Source organism: Bombyx mandarina, chromosome 07 (assembly GCF_030267445.1).
Source record: "Bombyx mandarina strain Sakado chromosome 07, ASM3026744v2".
NCBI lineage: Eukaryota > Metazoa > Arthropoda > Insecta > Lepidoptera > Bombycidae > Bombyx > Bombyx mandarina.
This window is the reverse complement of record NC_143214.1, coordinates 7,493,900-7,517,205: the sequence shown is the minus strand read 5'-3', so window position 1 is coordinate 7,517,205 and position 23,306 is coordinate 7,493,900. Positions and strand designations below refer to the sequence as shown.

General features: G+C 36.0%; 1 protein-coding gene across 2 annotated transcripts in view; it reads right to left on the bottom strand.

The window, feature by feature from the left end:
* The window catches only part of LOC114249514 (uncharacterized), a 60,747-nt gene extending 47,453 nt beyond the window's left edge, over positions 1-13,294 (bottom strand). For both annotated transcript variants that reach the window (XM_028183118.2, XM_028183119.2), the window contains exon 1: positions 13,140-13,294. In XM_028183118.2, the coding sequence (XP_028038919.2) occupies positions 13,140-13,161 (22 nt within the window). In that variant the 5' untranslated portion in view covers positions 13,162-13,294. The remainder of the gene's footprint in view (positions 1-13,139) is intronic.
* Positions 13,295-23,306: the final 10,012 nt, after the last annotated feature.

Below are 23,306 nucleotides of genomic sequence, written 5' to 3'. Positions count from 1 at the left end.
CAAACAAACTCTTCAGCTTTACAATATTCATAAGTATAGATTAAAACCTTTTTCATTAGGATTTTTAAGCATCTAGTATTTGATAGTATAAGCAGTTAGAGGCTGATACTACCAAAGAGGGTATTCTAGTCAAGGAAATCCTTTGCCCTAATAATAAAAATCTAGAAGCGGGTACTAATCCGACCAATTTTGATGGAAATCACAGACGATTATCAATTTATGAATAACTTTGCCTAAATTAACTTTGCCTAATTAATTAGCGGTATAAATACAAGGCTAGCGGCTAAATTATCCGGTTGTAATATTATTATTGCACAGTAAATTCCAATTAAATATTTATCCATATCTGTACACTCCCATGCATATAGTAATACACAATTGTGTAACTCAACAGTTAATATATATAGAAATAGATAGAGTTTGCTTTGTTGTACACCATAATGATTCATAAAACAATTTATGCAATCTATATATTAATACGTGAAGCAAAAACTTTGTATCCCTTTTTACGCAAAATGCGCAGACGGAGGAGTATGAAATTTTCCACACTTATAGAGAATACAGAGAAGAAGTGCACAATGCTAATATTTTTTTAAAATAATGCATAAAAGGTACATTAAATCAATAAAGAAAACATTACACACACTACATACCATGTATTTGACGCACACACGCATGCATACTATTTATTGTCAAACTTTTGTTCTTGACGTCTGTTGTCAAATTGAGAATAGATTAAATATTGTTTGTCTTTATTAATATTTTTTTATAGTGTAGCCTTGGCGAAATTTGTGATAATGGAAGTATAAAATACAATCATAATAGTGTACAAGCTTACAATTCCAATTAATTATAGTCGAATTTCGACTACTGCGGGACCTCTAGTAACAAATAAAAGTATAATGAACAATCTTACGGCTGTTAAGCGATTTCTTCTAGACAACCGTTAGATAGAGAAAATCTGTACTAATATTATTATATTATACATTATTTATTATATATTATATATAATTATAAAGAGGAAAGATTTGTTTGTTTGTTTGTTTCGAATAGGCTCCGAAACTACTGGACCGATTTGAAAAATTCTTTTTCCATTAGAAGCCGACATTGTCCCTGATGAACATAGGCTACTTTTTTTTTTTTTTTTTTTTTTTTTTTTTTTGTTTCATGTGTGTTTTAATGTTTCCGAAGCGAAGCGAGGGCGGGTCGCTATATAAATATAAATTGAGTGTGTAATTGTATACAATTTGTAATTTCAATCTAAATAAATATAAGTTACTAAGCTGACCCGGCAGACTTCGTAGTGCCTCAATCGATAAATAAAAACTTTTATATAAAATAAACTTAAAACAAACAAAAGGAATTCGTCCGACGAGGGATACATCAAAGGAAAAACAAAATTGTTATTTTTTATTTAATTCCGATCATTTTCATATTTATTCCTTTTAAACCTTCTCTGGACTTCCACGAATAATTCAAGACCAAAATTAGCCAAATCGGTCCAGCCGTTCTCGAGTTTTAGCGAGGCTAACGAACAGCAATTCATTTTTATATATATAGACTAAACAAAAATACTTATTCGAGAATATTCCCACTACAGATTACGTGTACATATGTACATGAAACTTCTTATACGTGTATAATACATGCATATTTTAATGATACACACACATAATAAGCAATATAAATATGAAATATAATGTATTCTCGAAAAATAATACTGAAATTAATGGAAACAAATAAAATACTTTTTACTGGGGGTAGGACCTCTTGTGAGTCCGCGCGGGTAGGTACCACCACCCTGCCTATTTCTGCCGTGAAGCAATAATGCGTTTCGGTTTGAAGGGTAGGGCGGCCGTTGTAACTATACTGAGATCTTAGAACTTATATCAACAAGGTGGGTGGCGCATTTACGTTGTAGATGTCTATGGGCTCCAGTAACCACTTAACACCAAGTGGGCTGTGAGCTCGTCCGCCCATCAAAGCAATAAAAAAAAATACAAAGCAGCATATAATTAATTAATTAATTTCAAACATGTACTGAATCTTATTTTGCCTGATAAAACTTGCGTGTAGAATTGTCTAGACAAATATTCTAAAGTAAAATAAATGCATGGTTCTGTTGAAAATCCGAATCTCCAATGATGTGTACTAAGCTATTTAAACATACATTACATACACGTTGTATTTGTCTAATTAAAAGTCTAAACTGTATTTCAATGTTGTACTTTGTTTTGCGTCTCTAGAAATTCTTGAATGGAAATTGTAAATTCATGTGAGTAAATCTTCGACATTGGACATTGTATGTGGCAGAATTGACATTCTCGAAATAGTTGGATGTCCTATTTATATCTGCAGTGAAGCAATTATGCGTATTTCTATAGTTATTCTAGTAGGATTGAGATTTTCAACCAAATATTTCATTGTTGACTTTAAAACAAAATGGGCGCATCCGATTATATACGCTAATAACACCTATAACACTAGTCTTCTGCTTAAAGCAATAACGCATTAAAGCATTGTTTATAAAAGTTTTTTTGATTTTCAAAATTCCAAATATACTTTATTTATTTATTTTTTATTGCTTAGATAGGTGGACGAACTCACAGCCCACCTGGCTACTTACAACTTTTTTTTCTCGATTTAAATGTGCGAGGGATTAATGGATTATTGTTTTCCGATAATAAATGAATTGAAATTTAAATTTACTGCTTTCGTACACTAAGGACTATCGACGAGTGACCCACTATCAAGTTCGAGGCTAAAATGTTTGAAAACACTCACCCTCCGATGAGAAACAATCTCGAACACTGTGACTTGCAATTTACCGTTCTACTGGGAACATCCTGACACTTAACCAGCCACAGCCGGCAGGATATTGCGTCTTAATGAACCAGCTTTAGGTCTAGAATTATACAAGAGGCTATATTCGGGTAGTCAGACGCGAGTGTATATTATGATAATTTTCTGATTAAACATTACGTAATGTGAACGTACCTTAAATACTTGTTTCCATTTTATGGGTCATTGGACATTAAGAAACGCAGTTGAAGTTATAAAGTAAAAATATTAAACATAGCGGCCCGCTCCGGCTCCGCTCGGGTCTTTAACAAAAACTTCAACGATATATTTTGACGTTGTTTTATTTTTTTAAATAAAAGAAAAGTTATTGCGGCATAACTATAATAGGTAGACACATGCTTTCGCGACACTTTTTGTAAATAATAATGTGTTCTACAAAGTCTTAGTATATTATTTTATTCTATCATCAATAATTTTCGCAGGGCACGCGATTTAAAGAATATTTTAGGTAATTTTTTTACACCTTGGGTTATATTATTGCAGTTTTAGTAAGGATCCCTTATTTTTTTAAAAAAAATTATAGCCTATGTCACTCGGGAATAGTGTAGCTTCCAAACAGCGAAAGAATTTTTCAAATCGGCTCAGTAGTTTCGGAGCCTATTCAATACAAACAAACAAACAAATCTTTCCTCTTTATAATATTAGTATAGATGATACTAAACTCTTAAAGCAGATTGAGGTACCCTTTGGTATGTTGAATAAACGCTAAATTAAATAACTTAAAATAAAAAGTAAAACTGCGAGAGTCGTTATCTAATAATAATAAAGCCATTTAATCCAAATCTCACTCTCGATTTATAACACAACGTTTGTTAGTATGTTGTTGCTAAAAATAAAATGGTTACTTATAATTCATTAATCGATTGATATCAATGAAAAGTCACTCGTATTAAACTTTAAATCATCAAACGTTTTACTTAGAACAACTAAAAACCCGTTTCTAAAATTACATTAATAACGTAAACTTGTCAGCCCTGATGCACTATCACAGTTGTCGTAGCAAACCATAAATTTGGTTCGCCGAATCGCGTTTACATCTCCATAACATTACCGATCTTATTTTCTTAGCTGGAAGTGTGAAAATTCTATGATTTTATATTTATAGAGTAAACGTGCCCTATTTGACCCGCGGCTGACCTTTGAGTTGTCTCACAGTTTCACCTTCGGTGGATTGACTAGTACCAATACATTGTCTAATATTACCGAGATTAAACTTTCATTCAATTAAAACTGGAAACATTATAATAATAATTTAATCTCTTTTTTTTTAATAAATTATTTTATTTCTAATAATAATAATAAATATTTACTAACAATCACGCCACGTTAACTGATCCCGTGCTAAGTTCGTAAAGAACTTGTGTTACAGGTACCAGATAACGGAAATAAATGTAAGATTTTTATTATACACATACATATATTTAATATACATGCATAGCCCTGGAAAAGACATTTTTATATTTATCATACAAATATCTTCTACATCCTTTTGTGGGATTCGCACTCGCGACCCCCTTGTGTAGTGACCATGTCACTTACCACTGCACCAGATTTCTCTCTTAAAGGTACCTATAGTACAAATACAAATAGAGATTAATCTTATAATTTATTTTGCTAACCTTTTAAAGAACTGAAGTCTGTACTAGATTCAAAGACCTGTATTACTGATCTCCAGGCTCCTTTTTATTATTGTAGCCTCTTTTTGCGATAATACTCCATTGCATCTATGTTTTAAATATTAGTAGACCTAAAATGCTTTTGTTTATGTACAACGAAACAAAGATATTTGAAAGTGCACAATACTGGTGAACCTAATATAATCGGACAGGCTTGTTGTTATAATGACTGAAGTCACTGCTTTTGTGTTGTGAGCCTCCACGGATTTCTGCCATAGTCCTGCCTATATATATAGGTGAAAGTTAGTTGTGACATACACACATGTTGGTAGTTGTCTTTGTTCATCGGTGGCTGTTTTAAATCTCTCTTGGTGGCAGTTGGCAAACTTATGGTGAACTCATCAAAGTATATGACCAGCAATATTTAAAAAGATCCGCCAAATAATAAAATCCACATTGAATATTACGACACAACAGTAAAATATACTCGTAATATCAAAGCTGACAGAAGTTCGATGGTTAATGACAGAAAAAAATCTCGAAATATCTGCTCAAACACATTATTTGTCACATAAAACACTAGCATCAAAAATAATGTATGAGAATTCGCGAACGCGGCGAATGTTAGGTTCTAACTTGTCACAAGACAATCGCTATCAGGTACCGTTGCAAAATGTAAAATACTCGTAAAGCCTGCAAGTAACCTCTAAGCTCTGCAGGGCTTAATGCCAAAGCGAACGGCTTTATCGAAGATAATAACAATTCTCGTTACTGCGACATAAAAATAAATGATCCGTATTGATTTTTCGTGTAATTTCATTAGGTTTATGGACTCCTATGACACTTTGACCTGAACTGTAGGATATTTTAGTGTTTAATTCAATACCAGTGTTATCGAATTAAATTGAAATAAATTGTGAACAAGTACGACTATTATTATTAAATTCATTTATTTCAGATAACATTACGAGTAATCCATATTAATGTTAGTAGCAGTGATTTCTTAAAAATATGTTAATAAGGATGTAGTAACAAAAAAAAATAACAACAAACAAACATTGCAATTGCAATCGTTGACCATTACGAACAAATTTTATAGACCTCTCTACAATGATTGAGAAAAGTCCATCTACTTTACTTTTTACTTCCACTTTCGTCCACTTTTTACTGGTGGTCGGTCCTCTTGTGAGTCCGCGCGGGTATGTACCACCACCCCGCCTATTTCTGCAGTGAAGCAGTAATGCGTTTCGGTTTGAAGGGTGAGCCAGCCGTTGTAACTATATTGAGATAACTTATATCTCAAGGTGGGTGGCGCATTTACGTTGTAGATGTCTATGGGCTCCAGTAACCACTTAACACCAGGTGGGATTGAGTTCATCCATCCATCTAAACAAAAAAAATATAGGCTTACAATACAACAACCATAAAAGTCATCATATATCGATTCACATAATCGAATCAAAGTGCCTTGCACGCCAGAAACTCTATTAATACAAACATAAATGCTAACAACACTAAAGCCAAGTTCGACGATTGACGCAACAGTTCAATGTCACGAACTATAAGTGTCTATTGTTTTAGTTTATATAAAATCATAAAAACACCAATGTAATTACCGTGTGCGAATTTTTTTATTCGCCATTATATAGTTTTATTCTAAGAATTATTTTCGCAACGATTCTTTCGCAGTGTGAGTTCAAGTTTGGAGATGATGCAAGATGCAATACGTTCAGAGTCATTAGGTGCTCAGTTGGGCTTTTGGACTTTAGCACTGTTGAGGTCAATGGACATTAATAGTTGTTCAGCATACAATGCGTAATACCTAGACTTTTTCAAATAAATCTCATTCAAGGCCCAAAATGGTTTTTTTTTGTTATTTATTGCTTAGATGGTTGGACAAGTTCACAGCCCAGCTGGTGTTAAGTGGTTCCTGGAGCCCATAGACATCTACAACGTAAATGCGCCACCCACCTTGAGATATAAGTTCTAAGGTTTCACTATAGTTATAACGGCTGCTTCACCCTTCAAACCGAAACGCATTACCGTAACGCATTTATATAACGTACTGCAATAGCCAAAAGGAATTTACTAGTAGCAGGGTAGACTTACACTTCGGTAATTTAATGTCTTCTGAATCTTACTGAATTGTTCGAAAATGAAACCTATATTTATTTCAACCTTTATTTATTTCAGTGAGCTGTATTGAATAAATTAGTAGATAGTAAATTAGATTTAGTGATAAATGAGCTTTGCTTTCTTGATAAAATACCAAACCGAGATTTCGCAGTACGAAATATGTTTTTTTTTCTAATTAAAATAATCTAATAAATATTATAAATTTGAAAGTTCGTATGTTTGGACCCTTGCTCATTGGATCGTGCAAAAGTGCCTGTACTGATTTGGAACAAAAAAAATCGCCAAAAATATTTTATAACCTGGATTAACATACAGGATAGATTGTATCATTGTAAATGGAATGACCCGGGCAACGTCGAGTATATCAGCTGTAATAAATACGAATACGTTCGCTGATTTAACATACCAACGGAACCACAAATCGTCTGGTAGCTTATTTACTAGAGAATAACGGAGATAACTCTATAACCCGGAAAAATATAACATTCTTACTCAATTACTAATTCGATTCGAATGATACCGGGGCACATCTAATATTGTGTAATAATAACATAGGTACATCCCTTATTCCACACATAAGATTTAACTGAGAACTCGACCACTTTAATTGATCGGTTATACTCGTAATGTAATGTATCTTCCAATAATGACGTCAATATTATAATATTCAAAATCGTTCAACATTACATTTCTTATGCTGCAAATTTTAATATTTCAATTCAGTTGACTCGGACACGGAATATGGAAGAAAATATAATTAGGTTGCACTCGAAATAAATTAAAAATAAAAATTGAACACGCAAAACAGAAAGCTAAAATTATACTATTATTTTCTATTTAAATGACGAGAATATTACTGAGCTCATGGAAATTCATCGTAGAGATACTTACAAAAGTAATTACAGTATTATTATCATTATAAACATATTAGAAAATAGTCAGTAAAAATAATAGGTGCCGAGTATTGACAACAGTAATGAAAAATAATTTACTCGATCTATTGTTCCGTCTGTTCTGGGAAATATGTCTGTATGAAGACAAAAAGTACACGAATGGTTCGATTCTGTATACATCTGTAGAGCAATTATCACAAATGCTCTGCATTCTTTTTTTAATGTTAAGCTCTGCTAACCAATAATCTCTACATATAAAAATGAATTGCTGTTCGTTAGTCTCGCTAAAACTCGAGAACGGCTGAACCGGTTTAGCCAATTTTGGTCTTGAATTATTTGTGGAAGTCCAGAGAAGGTTTAAAAGGTTGATAAATATGAAAAGGCTCGGAATTATATAAAAACAAACAATTTTGTTTTTCCTTTGATGTGTCCCCTTGATGTGTCTTTTATTTATCGATTGAGGCACTACGAAATCTGCCGGGTCAGCTATTATACTATAAAATAATTATTTCTAAATCATAAATTAACATTAGACGCATATTTGGCGTGATAACATCGTAACGCTATCTGACCTTTATTTTAATCACCTGTAAAACTTTATTTGTTCTTTGTTCGCGTCTAATGTTTTCGTTTTCAACAAACAATTCGTTCGCAGCTCAAAAGAAAAAAAGATCCCACATTCAAAGCCGCTATTTCGAAATGCCGCGAACGTCGATTAATCAGAGCAAGGTCTGCGCGATGTAAATCTCTTAAGATGCTTATCCAATTAACTAGTGCATTCCGACAAACAGAAAATGCAATCACGACACAAGTTTTTTTTTAAGATCCAGTTAGCGAGGAAAGTATTTAATAGAATTAATTATTATACGTATATTTGCGTGTCTCGTTTCCTTGGTCACGGGGATTCGGGGAAACGGCGCGTGTTAATGATCATAATGGATTTATTACCGTGGCTTGTTTGTATTCAGCCATGCGAGAGCAACGCTGATCACTGACCAACATCGTGTTGGATGGAACGCGAAATCGCGATTCGAAACTATCGATTACGAATCGTGCGTAAAAAATCGATTCGAACTAAAATCAATAAAAATACATCCGATGCGAAATTAATCGAGTTGTTTGTTGATTTCGCTTTACTTTGTTCGCTTACGACTATTCGTCGATTAATAATAATAATAATAATAATAATTAGCCTTTTATATCATGCAAATAATAGGTTACTTACACGTTTCAAGTATGAAGAAGAAATTATAAAGAAGAAAAGAAAAAAGGGAAGAAGAAAAAATAATAGTGATGCTGTTAACACTTATTTACCCCTATCTCCTTCCTCCCCCATCCCTCTTCCCTCCCTCCCCTCTTTTAAAAAATTATAAATGTAGTTACTGCTTTTAAAAAAAAAGTTTATAGTGTGTAAATATAAAAGTTTGTTTACATGAACCCTCCTCAAATGAAGGTGAAGGCCTCCTCTAAAGAATATTATGTATCTTTATCTTAAGCTATCTGCGGCCAGCGGGTACCAGCTATTTTTATCAGCTCCTCTGCCCATCTCATTCCATTCGTCGATTACATTTTTTATTTTTATTTATTTTAGATTTAGTTTTATTTTTGTTGAACGAGAATCACACATTATATTCTGTTGCATGTCAAGTAATTGTCACAACTCAACATTTTTTTCGATACTGGCGTCAACCATGCACTAAATCGTAGAGTTGAAGAGACTGTTTTGTATGACCAAGTACCATTCGAGGTTCACTACAAATTCACTAAAGGAATGTCATCATATTGGAACACCAATTGACATTTCGTCAAGTGACCTCTCATTAATGTAAGTAAGTACTCATTATAAAGTTGCAACGATCTGTGAAACTAGTAATACGGCAATAATAAACACAGTGTTCTTTGAGTGTTTTGTTCGTGTTTTTTTTTAATGGGATAGCCGTTTCGGATTATGTATCCGAAAGCGTATTACGTCTGTCGAAATGTCGCAATGTCGAAATATTTTTAAGATAATTACGGTATCATCGCAGAAATTCTTTTGTGTTACATTCTCTTGAGATTCGGCTGTTACAATGCAATATTTTTCGATATTAAGAGATGTTTTCGATACAAATATTTCTCAATATCGTCAGTAGGACGTTGTTGTTTCGAAATTTCGAACCTTCTGTAATATGCGTACCTTTTGTTATTTAAATATTACTTTTTTTTTTTTCAAATATTGGTATTGTTTAGTAAACTTAAAGACGCTTTCTATGGCTCAAATCAGATTTCTTTCATTGAGATGTATAAATTAATAATGGAACCCCCAATTTCTTTTAATAATAACTATACATGCAAATGGGTGGGCCACGTAGCGAATTTTAAAGATGAAAGATAGACCAAAAGAACTACACATTACAGAGGTAGACATCACACAAGATAGCAAGATGACATCACAAGGACAGCGGGCCCAAACTGGACACAGGTGGCCCCAGAATAGGGAACATTGGTTTTCGTTGGAGGCCTTCACTTGAAGAGAGGTTCTTGCAAATAAGTTAAAGGAAAAAAAAAGTATACGCATATGTTATCCACATATGTATTATAAGAATTGCTATTGTTGGTATTGCAAGTAATATAAAAGTTTTTTATTTATTTATATTGATGTTAATATCACACAATCGTTAATATTTTTCCAATTCATCTTCACGTCTAAAGAAGTGTACGATGAATAACCTATTTTCTTATTTTTCAAAATGAGTCAGTATATTAGGTGGTAGGCTTTAATTGCTTTTGTAGCTTAGTATGGGTGAACAATATTGTAATGACGGTTATTTACCAAGGAAACTGAGAACTCTAATATCGAAGAGATTTATGGTAATCCTAGGACTTAGATGAAACTTCATATGTTTGGGCAAACCTATAATTCCATCGTCATATCATATGATACACGACCCAATATATTATTGTATTATAAATTAGGTCGTGTCGTATACTACTATTATTGTAACATATTTATTCATAAATATGTTCATGATTATTATATATATGTTCATTATATATATATATATATATATAAATATGTTCATTATTGTAACATATTTATTCATAAATATGTTAAATTTTTAGATAACTAATGAACTTTCACAATTATTTACCGGTGGTCGTTTTGTGAGTCTGCACGGGTAGATTTTTGTTTTACCACCGCTCTGCCTATTTCTGCAGTGAATCAGGAATGCGTAACGGTTTGAAGGGTGAGTTAGCTAATAGACTGAACCTTAGAACTCATGTCTCGAGTTATGTGACGGCATTTACTTTGTAGATGTCCATGGGCACCGATAACCACTTAACACTAGGCGGGCAGTGACCTGGTTCACCCATCAAAGCAATCAAAACCAAGGACTTCACAATTCAGTGTACTTAATTGCCAGCTCTAAACAAAATATATTTTGTTAGCTGTGGTTTGACAGCTGATGTTCATGGGTGATGATGACCCTTCAATAAGGTTTTTTATGCTTTGACGGATTAACTAGGTCTCAGCCAGCCTTATGTAAATTAGTTAGTGGAGTCCATAGGCATCAAAAACGTCCTACGCAACTCACCTTGAGACATGAGTTGTGAGTCTCAGTTCTATGGTATAACGGCTGCACCACGGTTCAAAATGGAATATACTACTCTTTCGTGGCAGTATTAGGTAGGATGGCAATACTTACCTGGGCGTGCTCACATGATACCCTATCACTAGTAAGGTGGGCCCGTAGCTTAACTACGCAAAAGCAGTAAAGCACCAATTATGACATTTTCTTCAGTTTTCGTGAGTCCCAGACATAAAATGAAAACATTAAAACTACTTTTACGGTTTAGTTAATTTTTCGTTTTTAATTGTTATTTAACTATTTCCCACGTGTCGAATACTTTACAGCAGTGATTCTCAACCTTTTTTTGTTGCGGCACATATTGAACGATTTCAAAATTTGGCGGCACACAAAAAAAAAGATAAAAAATATTTACTTACTACAACACACTGCATAAATAGTTTATTTTAACATACGAAATAAACTAAAATATACTATAATTTTTTTTTGTGGATTTAAATATATATTCATGCTTAAAATATTTTTCATTTAAAATGATATAATTTAATAATATTAACATTATTATATATTCGCAAAATTTGACGGCACACAAAAGTGCCGCGGAACAGTGGTTGAGAATCACTGCTTTACAGTTTTCGTGGTCACGGAAGACTAAGTTATTATAACATATAAATATATAAATTATTCATCGCCTCGAAAAATATTCAAATGTCGTAATTTAAATGCCAAAAATAGTGGATGCGAGATTATATAGAGTAGATTTTATAATTTAATCTTAACTACTAATAATTTTAAATATTTTTTTTTCAATAATTCTCAATACGGGGCGTTCTAAAATCATATAGTTTAATTTTAAATCTTAAAAATTAGTACTAGTGAGAAAGAGAAAGAGAAAAAGAAAGAAAAATATGCCTTATTGTACACCAAAATAAATATAGTACATTATATATACGAAAAAGTACAATAGTACAATATTCAACTGTATATATTTTTGGGTATTCACAAATTTCACAAATGGTCCTGTTATATGAAATTTGAAAGGATATTTAAGCCTCCGATGCGGTTCCGTTGTTAACTTAATGTATTTAGCTGTTAAGTTCGTTTTTAATAATGAAAGTTTCAAAATAAACGTAGCTTTTTTGACAAATAATACAATACAATCAACAAACTGAGATCCGGATGTAGCTCGGTGGGCTTGTCCACGCTAATCTGGACAATAGCTGAACCAATTTGTGAACAAACGAAGCCGGGGGATTTGTCTTATTTAAATCGGCAGACAGAAGTGAGCTGTTTGTAATCGCGAATTAGCTTTCAGAACGCGCCCCTTGATAATAATTAAACAATTCAGTCGGTTCCACCGGCCTGAAAATTTACACTCTTCGCCATAAAAAGGTACGAAAAAAACGTCATACTATCGTTTGTTAATTGTTGTTAATTAAAAATTTTACATATTCAATTGATTTTCGTTTATTAATTTGTTTGATTCACTTTCAAACGATATATGTATTACTTTAAAAATCAAATATTTTTTAATAACATGTATTTGGAAACGATAGCATTCCATTATATTGTATTTGATATACCTATGTGATGCGTACACTTTATAATATTGTAACTTGAATAATAAAAATAAAAAGGAAATTTTATAAAATAAAATAATAATAACACATCTCAAATCATTCACTGAGCTCAAATTTATTTGCCTGAATTTTTCAAGACAATGTATATTTACAATTTTTCAGTATATAAATATTAACTAAGAAGAGAGCACATAAATTTCGATAATACTATCGGAATTATTATCATCAAAGTTATGCTTCAACGGAGCGTTCAGCTTTGAAGCAGGTAACAAGTAAGTAGTTCCTAAATTTTCAAGGACTTCGCGATCCCTTCCAGAAGATAACTATTGTTCCCTAAGTTAGGCAACCCACCCTTACTTTTCTTTGCCTTCGAAACTTTGTTTCAGTTTTTACATTTTACTATGTTGTATAGAAAATATTAGTGATATTTTTCTAAAGCAAGTTTCCAATTTAAGAGCCAATACAATAAAAAGGAATACTTACCTAGAATAATAAGGACCTTCATCGTTGCTTCTTACTAAAAACACTGGCACAAGAATAGAAGAATTCAGGTTTTTTTTTTTTAAGAATCGTTCGAAATTTGAATTTTGGCGGCGTTCGTTGCGCTTCGCCGCCGGTCCGCGTGTGGCGCTTGCGTACACGACGCCATCAACCCGCACTATTCACGTTCACTTTCTACGTGGTGGGGTGCCGTGGGGAAGCCAAGGGTTTCTTGACACTACTGTGTTACGTACCGCTACGAATAATTATTCGATATAATTATTAATCGAATGTCCGATTAATGTGTTCCGCGTCGTTAGATTCCTTGGTCACATTTTTTTTAAGTGTGCATTTAAATCTCTCACTACACTGATTTTGTGAAACGGTAATCGTACGAGATAAATTGAATTGAAGTCTTCGTGGTCTAAAGGATAAGACGTCCGGTGCATTCGTGTTGAGCGATGCACCGGTGTTCGAATCCCAGGCGGGTACCGATTTTTCTAATGAAATACGTACTCAACAAATGTTCACGATTGACTTCCACGGTGAAGGAATAACATCGTGTGATAAAAATCAAACCCACAAAATTATAATTTGCGTAATTACTGGTGGCAGGACCTCTTGTGAGTCCGCACGGGTAGGTACCACCATCGTGCCCATTTCTGCCGTGAAGCAGTAATGCGTTTCGGTATGAAGGGTGGGGTAGCCGTTGTAACTATACTTGTGACCTTAGAACTTATGTCTCATGGTGGGTGGCGCATTTACGTTGTAGATGTCTATGGGTTCCAGTAACCACTTAACACCAGGTGGGCTGTGAGCTCGTCCACACATCTAGGCAATAACAAAAAAAAAAGATTTTAGAACATTAAAAAACTCAGCATTGAAATGCTGACGACACATCTCACTCACTTAATGTTTAGTATACGCTATCAAAAGTTTTTGCTCATACCACAGATTACCGTCACAGTCGAAAGTGAACTTCGAATTCCTGTTTTTCGAGAAACCCAGTGAAATGAGCGCAGTGATTTATGGTGAATCGGACTGACTCATATTATCACTTAACACTAGTTTCTATATTAATGCTCTCGCATAATCAACACTTGTAAATTAAGCGCAGCGCTGACCTAGAGCTTAGCGACCGAGACTACTGTACCCCGAGGAGCAGATTCGACGCCGGGTCGGTGAATAAATTTGTCAAAATTAGAACGTTAAAAAACTCGCACTGAGCACACTGATTCTGATCTAAGCACCTGATTGGACATGTGCTTGTTTATTGATAAAAAAATAATTATGTAGGTATGTGTGACATTAGATAATATTAATGATATTAATTAGTATTAATAGTAATATTTTAATAAATATAAACATATTAAAGGATGTATATCTTTACATATATTCTTGGAAATGCTCTGCGTAATCGGTGACGATTAGATCCTCAAATCTGATTAACATACCAAAGCTGAGCTCGCAAATGTTGGACAGCCCTGTGAGGCCGCCAATTTGACATAAATAACTAAACAACGCAAGTCACTTCTACTGAATCCATTACGTCGAGTTGATCCCACGTTAATGCAACATTATTTCTCAAATAATTCCGAAATTCTACCATTGCCTATGTTTGCTTAGACGCTGTTGCAATAATGTCAACAACGGCGTCTACATAGATGTAATAAATAGAAGCACACTTTTATATTATTACTAATTCATCGTGGCGCGGAAAATAATTAGACATACCGATTTGAAGTATCGATAAGTGGAAATCTCAAATGTACTCAAGGGCGGATCCAGTTTTGGCGCCAGGAGGGGGTCACATAGTCAAATTTTCGATGCGTTCATTCCGCCATCATACAAAGTTATTATATTATATTAAATTAATTAAATATTGAAGGTATGCAGTTACATAAAATCTGTATGGTGACAAAATATATAAATAAAATCATTATGTTCAATTAGTGGTTCACCTAAGTCTTGGAAGCAGCTCAGGGGGGGGGTCATGACCCCCATGACCCTCCCCCTGGATCCGCCTTTGAATGTACTCTCCAATCAAATAGGAACCCATATCTCTTTCGCAGGAGAAACAAGCATGATAAAGTCTGAGTAGCTCTGACTTTCATCTAATTTAACTTCAACCTTATGTTTCGAGGAGGATAAAATTAAATACCATAACACTATAAGCGTACGGCTATTCCTTAAAAGAAATGCTCCCAAGGGTCGAAGGAGAATTTTTTGGCGGCCCCTAAACTCTATGATCTATAATGATTATTCCTATTAGCGGTAGGCAGCGGCTTGGCTCTGCCCTTGGCATTGCTGTAGTCCATGGGCGACGGTAACCACTCACCATCAGGTGAGCCGTATGCTCGTCTGCCTACAAAGGCAATAAAAAAAAAAAATAAAAAAAAAAAACCTAGCTAGAGGCATTTTTGTTGTTTTTTTTTGTTAGCATCTGCTTAGTAAGAGCAGAACTTCGCTGAATCTATTACCGAATCGGAATCGCGACCCACTGAAAGGAAAACTTAATAAGTGATTGAGATCTTTACACGACGTTAATAACGGATAAGACGTCCGGTGCATTCGTGTTGAGCGATGCACCAGTGTTCAAATCTCAGACGGGTACCAATTTTTCTAATGAAATACGTACTCAACAAATGTTCACGATTGACTTCCACGGTGAAGGGATAACATCGTGTAATAAAAATTAAACCCGCAAAATTATAATTTGCGTAATTACTGGTGGTAGGACCTGTTGTGAGTACGCGCGTGTGGGTACCACCACCCTGCCTATTTCTGCCGTGAAGCAGTAATGCGTTTCGGTTTGAAGGGTGGGGTAGCCGTTGTAACTATACTTGAGACCTTAGAACTTATATCTCAAGATGGGTGGCGCATTTATGTTGTGTATGTCTATGGGCTCCAGTAACCACTTAACACCAGGTGGGCTGTGAGCTCATCCACCCATCTAAGCAAAAAAAAAAACTTTATACATAAAACGATTCTTTACACATTTATTTAAATAATATACCAAATAAATTGTTTCGAATAATCACACCATAGTCCCGCGACATCAAAGAAATCTGTCACTTTGAAAGAGAAAAACTAATGGTGTGGGCGGACGTGAAATTGCCTCTAAACGCTGAGAAATGTAAACTTAACACAACTTATTACTTTTCTTATAATATTACACGCAAAAAGTATATTAAGTTAATAATAAATGTTATTAACGAATGCTTGTAAAGACAAAAGTTACGGTGAAAATCAAAACTGTAATCTATATATTAATAAGTGAAGCAAAAACTTTGTATCCCTTTTTACGAAAATTGCGCGAACGGAGGAGTATGAAATTTTCCACACTTATAGAGAATATAGAGAAGAAGTGCACAATGCTAATATTTTTTTTTAAATAATGCATAAAAGATACATTAAATCAATAAAGAAAACATTTCACACACTACATACCATGTATTTGACGCACACACGCATGCATACTATTTATTGTCAAACTTTTGTTCTTGACGTCTGTGGTCAAATTGAAAATAGATTGAATATTGTTTGTCTTTATTAATATTTTTTTATAGTGTAACCTTGGCGAAATACAATCATAATAGTGTACAAACCTACAATTCCAATTAATTATAGTCGAATTTCGACTACTGCAGGACCTCTAGTACTCTCTTAATACGGTTATCCATAAATAGTGAACCAAAATCATTTCGTTCTCCCTCCATAAATACCTTTTCGATGCAGTGGGTTGCCTATCTTTCTCAATCGATGTCTAGCTTGATCACTATATTACTAGTTCATTAGGTATGCTGAAAGACATCTCTAGAAGTTTCAATACTTAAGTTTTTATTTATTTATTGTTTAAATGGGTAGAACTCACAGCCCACCTGGTGTTAAACGGCTACTGGAGCCCATAGACATCTACAACGTAAATGCGCCACCCACCTTGAGATATAAATTCTAAGGTCTCAAGTATAGTTACCACGGCTGCCCCGCCCTTCAAACCGAAACGCACCACTGCTTTACGGCAGAAATAGGCAGGATGGTGGTACCTACCCGCGTGGACTCACAGGAGGTCCTACCACCAGTAATTACGCAAATTATAAATTTGCTGGTTTGATTTTTATTACACGATGTTATTTATTCCTTCACCGTGGAAGTCAATCGTGAACATATTTTGTCGAGTATGTATTTCATTAGAAAAATTGGTACTCGCCTGGGATTCGAACACCGGTGCATCGCTCAACACGAATGGACCGGAGTCTTATCATTTCGGCCACGTCGACTTCAAAAAGTAGAGACTTCAAAAGGTAGATTTCGTCTTGCGTCTTCTTACCGTCTGTAGTATTACAGAAATTGTGAAAAAAAAATAGAGTGAAGTATAATACGCATGCATTCATGCATTGGTGCATTCATTCTATCAAACGATGCCAGTGCGCCTCTGTGCGAATCCTACAGGCAGCTAACAATTTTTGTATGAAATACGCACTAAATTCCGGTACTTGGGGGTCGATATCGACCGGAGTTTGAGGATGACCGCCCACGCCATGTCGGCGTTGGCGGCCGCTCGCTATGCGAGATTCCTCCTCCGGCCGGTGTTGGCCTCCAGGTATGTCCGTTCCCATATCACGTACGCAGCTGCGACCTGGTATCACCTCATCCCGCAGGGTATGCAGGAGAGGTTACAGGTCCAGCAAAATCTGGCTCTTCGCACGATAGTAGGAGCGGGGCGTTACGTCAGAAATGCCGTAATCGCCCGGGATCTGGATGTGGAGTCGCTCGAGGAGTACATCCGAAGGCTAGCTCGTAATCTTTACGAGCGGGCTGACGGTGGAGCATCTCCACAATTTAGCTCCCTTGCACGCCAGACCACCTGATGGTCGGGCACTACCAAGGGAGCTACTGGAACCCCCTTCTATGGTAAGATAGTCGGCTTAACCGGAGTGATATGGGAGTGCTCATAATGAGTGCCCCCATGGGACTGGAGGCTGTCCACACTCGTCACTTCCCCCACATTGTTGGGGTGCCCCCCTATGGGGACCCATTTTCCACCCCCGAGGGTGGACCACTCCCCCGTTTGGGGAGTGTTTTAAGTCGGCCCCTCCCCGTGACGGACTTCCCCTTCTGGGGAGCCCGGAGCGGGTGAGCGCCTTACTAGTGCCGCGGCTCCCCCTCTGGTTTGTAGAGGTGGGGCAGCGGCATGGGGCCGGTGGCGGGCCCCACGATTGCTGACTGTTGTCCCTGTTTGTAAATAGTAGTTTAGTTAGTTTTAGTTTAGTTGTAGTTAGTTTTAGTTAATCTTAAGGGAAAAAAAATTATAGATATAGAATAGGATACAGAGGACAGCAGCCGGCGACGGGGTGCCTCCGCCGCGGGCATCGCTCCGTCCATCGTTATTATATTTATGTATATATATTTTGTCGATGCAGTGCAGCCGTACACGCTGCGAAGAGCGTACCTCCCCCAAATTCTCCCTGCACCCATATCACCCCTGCCCTGTGTGGCAGGGAGCGTCTGCCCGGGCAATGGGGTTTGCCCCGAGGCCCGTTCCGTACCCCTGTCAGGGGGTACGACGACCCCTCTTGCTTGTACGCACTTAATAAATGTTCAAGAATAATATCCACGATAAAGAAATAACGATATCATGTAGTAAAATTCAAACACGCAAAAATATTAATTTTCATAATTACTGGTGGTTGGTTGTATGTCTTTGAGCCTATACGAATACCAACACTCTGTCTATCTCCACGGCGAAGCAGTAGCTAATGAGTTTCGGTTTGAGGATGGGGCAGTGTATATTATAAAAAGGAGACTTAGAACTCACGTCTTAAGATAGGTGGCGATATTTATATTGCTGATGTCTATGTGCCCGAAAATCACTTAACACAAAAAAGGGGCCGCGAGCTCCTTATCCATCCATCTAAGCAACAAATGAGTTATATCAAAAATATGATTGAGAAACTAATTTTAATCGTATTACTTAGTCTGGCCATAAATACTGTTACAATTAAAAATAAACAAAATATTACATTTGAATTTGGAATCTGTCATTTTTATATGATTGCTCATAGAGTTTTCTCATTTTGGCGCCAATAAATTGTACAATATTTTGCGATATTAAAATGGAGTGGGGTGATAAAGAGAACCGAATCGCTGTGATTGCATTACACAAAGTAGGTATGGAGCCGAATGCAATTTTTAAAACTCTTCATACGCTTGGTATTAGTAAAATGTTTGTGTACCGGGCTATTAATAGGTGCAGTGAGACCTCCTCTGTTTGTGACAGAAAAAGATCTGGCCGTCCACGTAATATTCGTAAGAAAAAGGTGGTCAAAGCAGTAAGGGAAAGAAATTCGAAGAAATCCTGTCCGAAAGCAAAAGATTTTATCTCGGGAGATGAAGATAGCACCTAGAACAATGTCGCGTATTTTAAAAGATGACTTAGGACTTGCAGCCTATAAGAGACGTACTGGTCATTTCTTAACTGATACTTTAAAAGAGAATAGGGTGGTAAAATCGAAACAACTACTAAAGCGGTACGCAAGGTGAGGTCATAGAAAAATTATGTTTAAGGATGAGAAATTTTTTACAATTGAGGAATATTTTAACAAACAAAATGACCATATTTATGCTCAAAGCTCTAAGGAAGCTTCCCAATTAGTCGACAGAGTGCAACATGGGCACTATCCGACTTCAGTGATGGTTTGGTGGGGTATTCGCTATGAAGAACTTGACTTGACTTTGAAGAAAGTGACTGAGCCATACTTTTGTGAAAAAGGTATCAAAACATCGGCACAAGTGTATCAAGAACCATTCTTGAGAAGGTAGTGAAGCCCCTTAACAACGCCATGTTCAATAATCAAGAATGGTCCTTCCAGCAAGATTCGGCGCCAGGTCATAAAGCTCGGTCTACGCAGTCTTGGTTGGAAACGAACGTTTCGGACTTCATCAGAGCTGAAGACTGGCCGTCGTCTAGTCCCGATCTTAATCCACTGGATTATGATTTATGGTCAGTTTTAGAGAGTACGGCTTGCTCTAAACGCCATGATAATTTGGAGTCCCTAAAACAATCCGTACGATTGGCTGTGAAAAATTTTCCCATGGAAAGAGTGCGTGCTTCTATTGATAACTGACCTCAACGTTTAAAGGACTGTATTGCAGCCAATGGAGACCACTTCGAATAAGCTTTTTATACTTTAAATTGTTTTATATTTATGTATTAAACTAACACACTGTAAAAGTAATAAATGTTATTTGCAATATTTTTTTTTTCCTTTGTCTCAGTATTTATGGCAAGACTAGGTATATATTTTTTCATTGTACTCACCAAAATTAAAATGAAACAAGGATAAAAGAAATTATACCTTCACTAATTGCAATACGCGGTCAGATGGACAAGAGTCATTTAGAAACGAAGCCTCGTTTGAAGAAGGATTCTATAGCCTTGAGCATCTGTTGGAGCCCTTCATGCGGTCAATGATCGGACGCCCGAGGAACATTACAAGGAGTAAAATCCTGTTGACATATTATGGTCAGGACCTTCAGCAGTGAGGAAACGACGCGAAAAGGAGAAGAGCACCTAATGGTAGCTTGGAAAATATATTCATTCGCTAAGCTACACTATGTTGTATAGTATAAAACAAAGTCGCTTTCTCTGTCCCTATATCTGTCTGTCCCTATGTATGCTTAAATCTTTAAAACTACGCAACGGATTTTGATGCGGTTTTTTTAATTGATAGAGTGATTGAAGAGGACGGTTTATATGTATAATAACATCCATTAAATAGTGGAGAAATCAATAATAAGTTATAGTTTCCGAAGCGAAGCGAGGGCGGGTCGCTAGTAATAAATAAAACGCTATGTTACGCGCATGTGAGCTAGCAGACAAAAGCCGTCGTGGCTTTAAAAATAATACGCCCGGTGCACACGTATCGAGCGAATCCAATTAGGTCGGTGTGTAATCCCGCAGGCAGGTACCTATTTTCTAAGAAAACACGCTAGCATGTGTTCAACAACGACTTCCACAATTTTTTTTTTGTTATTGCTTAAATTGGTGGGCGAGCCCACAGCCCATCCGGTGTTAAGTGGTTACCGGAGCCCGTAGACATCTACAACGTAAATTCGCCACCTGCCTTGAGATATAAGTTCTAAGGTCTGAGTGTAGTTACAACGGCTGCCCCAACCTTCAAACCGAAACGCATTACTGATTCACGGCAGAAATAGGCCGGGTGGTGGTACCTACCCGTGCGGACTCACAAGAGGTCCTCCTACTACCAGTAAATTTTTCTCATATTGTTCTTATAATAAAAATCTTGAGATAACAGAACAAAACTTTGGGGGTAGATTTTTTTATTGGCCTTGTAAGCACACGAACACACGACACGCCTGATGGTGAGTGGTTACCGTCGCCCATAGACTTCAGCAACGCCAAGGGCAGAGCCAAGCCGCTGCCTACCTCGCCCAAAACACGTAAATTCTGCGAAGCACTGCTCTTGCTAGGGCCAGCTTAGTAACACTCCAGTTTGAGCCTCGTGAGTTTACCTACATGTTAGGGCGAAGCTGAAATAGACTCTCAAGACTACCAGCATTGGTAGGAAAAGAAAAAGACTTCCACTATGGAGAAATAATATTTGTGGCCTAAAGTAGTCGATAGTCAGTCGAAGAGTGTGATTGCTCACTTTACCTAAAATTAAATCTATACTAATATATAAATCTACAGTGGTTTTTACGGATGTTCTGTTATAACTACTGAACCATGCATCCGATTGGCTTGAAACTTGGTATCCATGTAGAAAATACATGTACTTAATGGAGAGGCTAATATTTATATGAGTGTTGGACTCCCTACACCAGTTGCGGGGGCGTTAATGGTGAGAATCTTTGTGGGGGTGAGAAAATAAATAATAATGTTCATTTTAATTGCCCAGCGAAGCGGACGGGTTCAGCTAGTAATAATATAATAATAATTATTATTTATTTATTTATCTATGGGTACTTGTACTGGACAAATAGAGATTAACCTTATAATTTATTTTCTTAACCTTTGAAAGAGCTGAAGTCTGTACTAGGTTCAAAACTGATCTCCAGGTTCCTTCCTTCTTAGGATAGATTAAGTTAGGATAAGTCATTAGCAGATGTCGCACACAACAAATAGATACCTAGGTTTAAACGTCATAACAAAATAGATGGGTGCTATTTGAAAAATCATTATTAAATGTAATCTATAAAAACGCTATGACGGTATTGCCAAACTGAACCCGAACGAATTACAGACATTGTTAGAGTTTATTTTATTTTGAAATAATACAAGTAATAAATTCAGTCAAGAGGATTTATATTTCAGCGACATCTAGTACTGATTGCAAGAAATATGGTGAAAACTAGCTTCAATACCGCACTTTCTTTCCTTTTAAAGGTTGTGCCTCAGAGATGGCGCTCGGAATAAAAGTTGGTTTTTGATAGTCGAATATAGCTGTCGTTAGTGAATAATTGATGTTTTTTTTTTTTTTTTCCTACCTAACCTGATAGCCTTGAGAGGCTATGTCAGCGTAACCCTAACTTTAGTAGGTGAGCTCACGGGGCTCAACCTGACGATGTTGCTAGCACGAACCCTAGCAATAGCCGTGCTTCGCAGAATCTACCACCGGATCGGAAACGCGACCCACTGAGAAGATCCGGCGAGAAACTCAGTGGGTTAATTGATGTACTACATGGTACCTACCTACACATGAGTTAAATATTTTTACACTATTCTTTATACACTCTTCACTTAATTAAGTTCCTTATAACTTACTATAACATAACACGTAATTTTGTAGTCATTTATTCCAACTCAAATATTATTAAAACACACATACCTGTGTGATGTACCTATAATAATATAATCTAACTGATCGAACGCAAGTTGTTTAACAAAAACAAAACATACTTGTTGTAAATTTAAAATATTTTTTTACAAACGATTTGTATATTTTTTACCAAATTTTTTACCACAATTTTACCAAAGTCCATGCAGCCAAATAAAGCCGCCATGTTTTAACGGATGTGCCAGCACTTTAAGCCCATCAGGGGAAGACGGATCTTTCCGGTACATTTGCGAATTTTACACGCAAGCCGGATTTCCTGTCGATAGCCTGTGGGCCCTTCGTTTAATTGGGTTTCATGTTTTCCTTTACA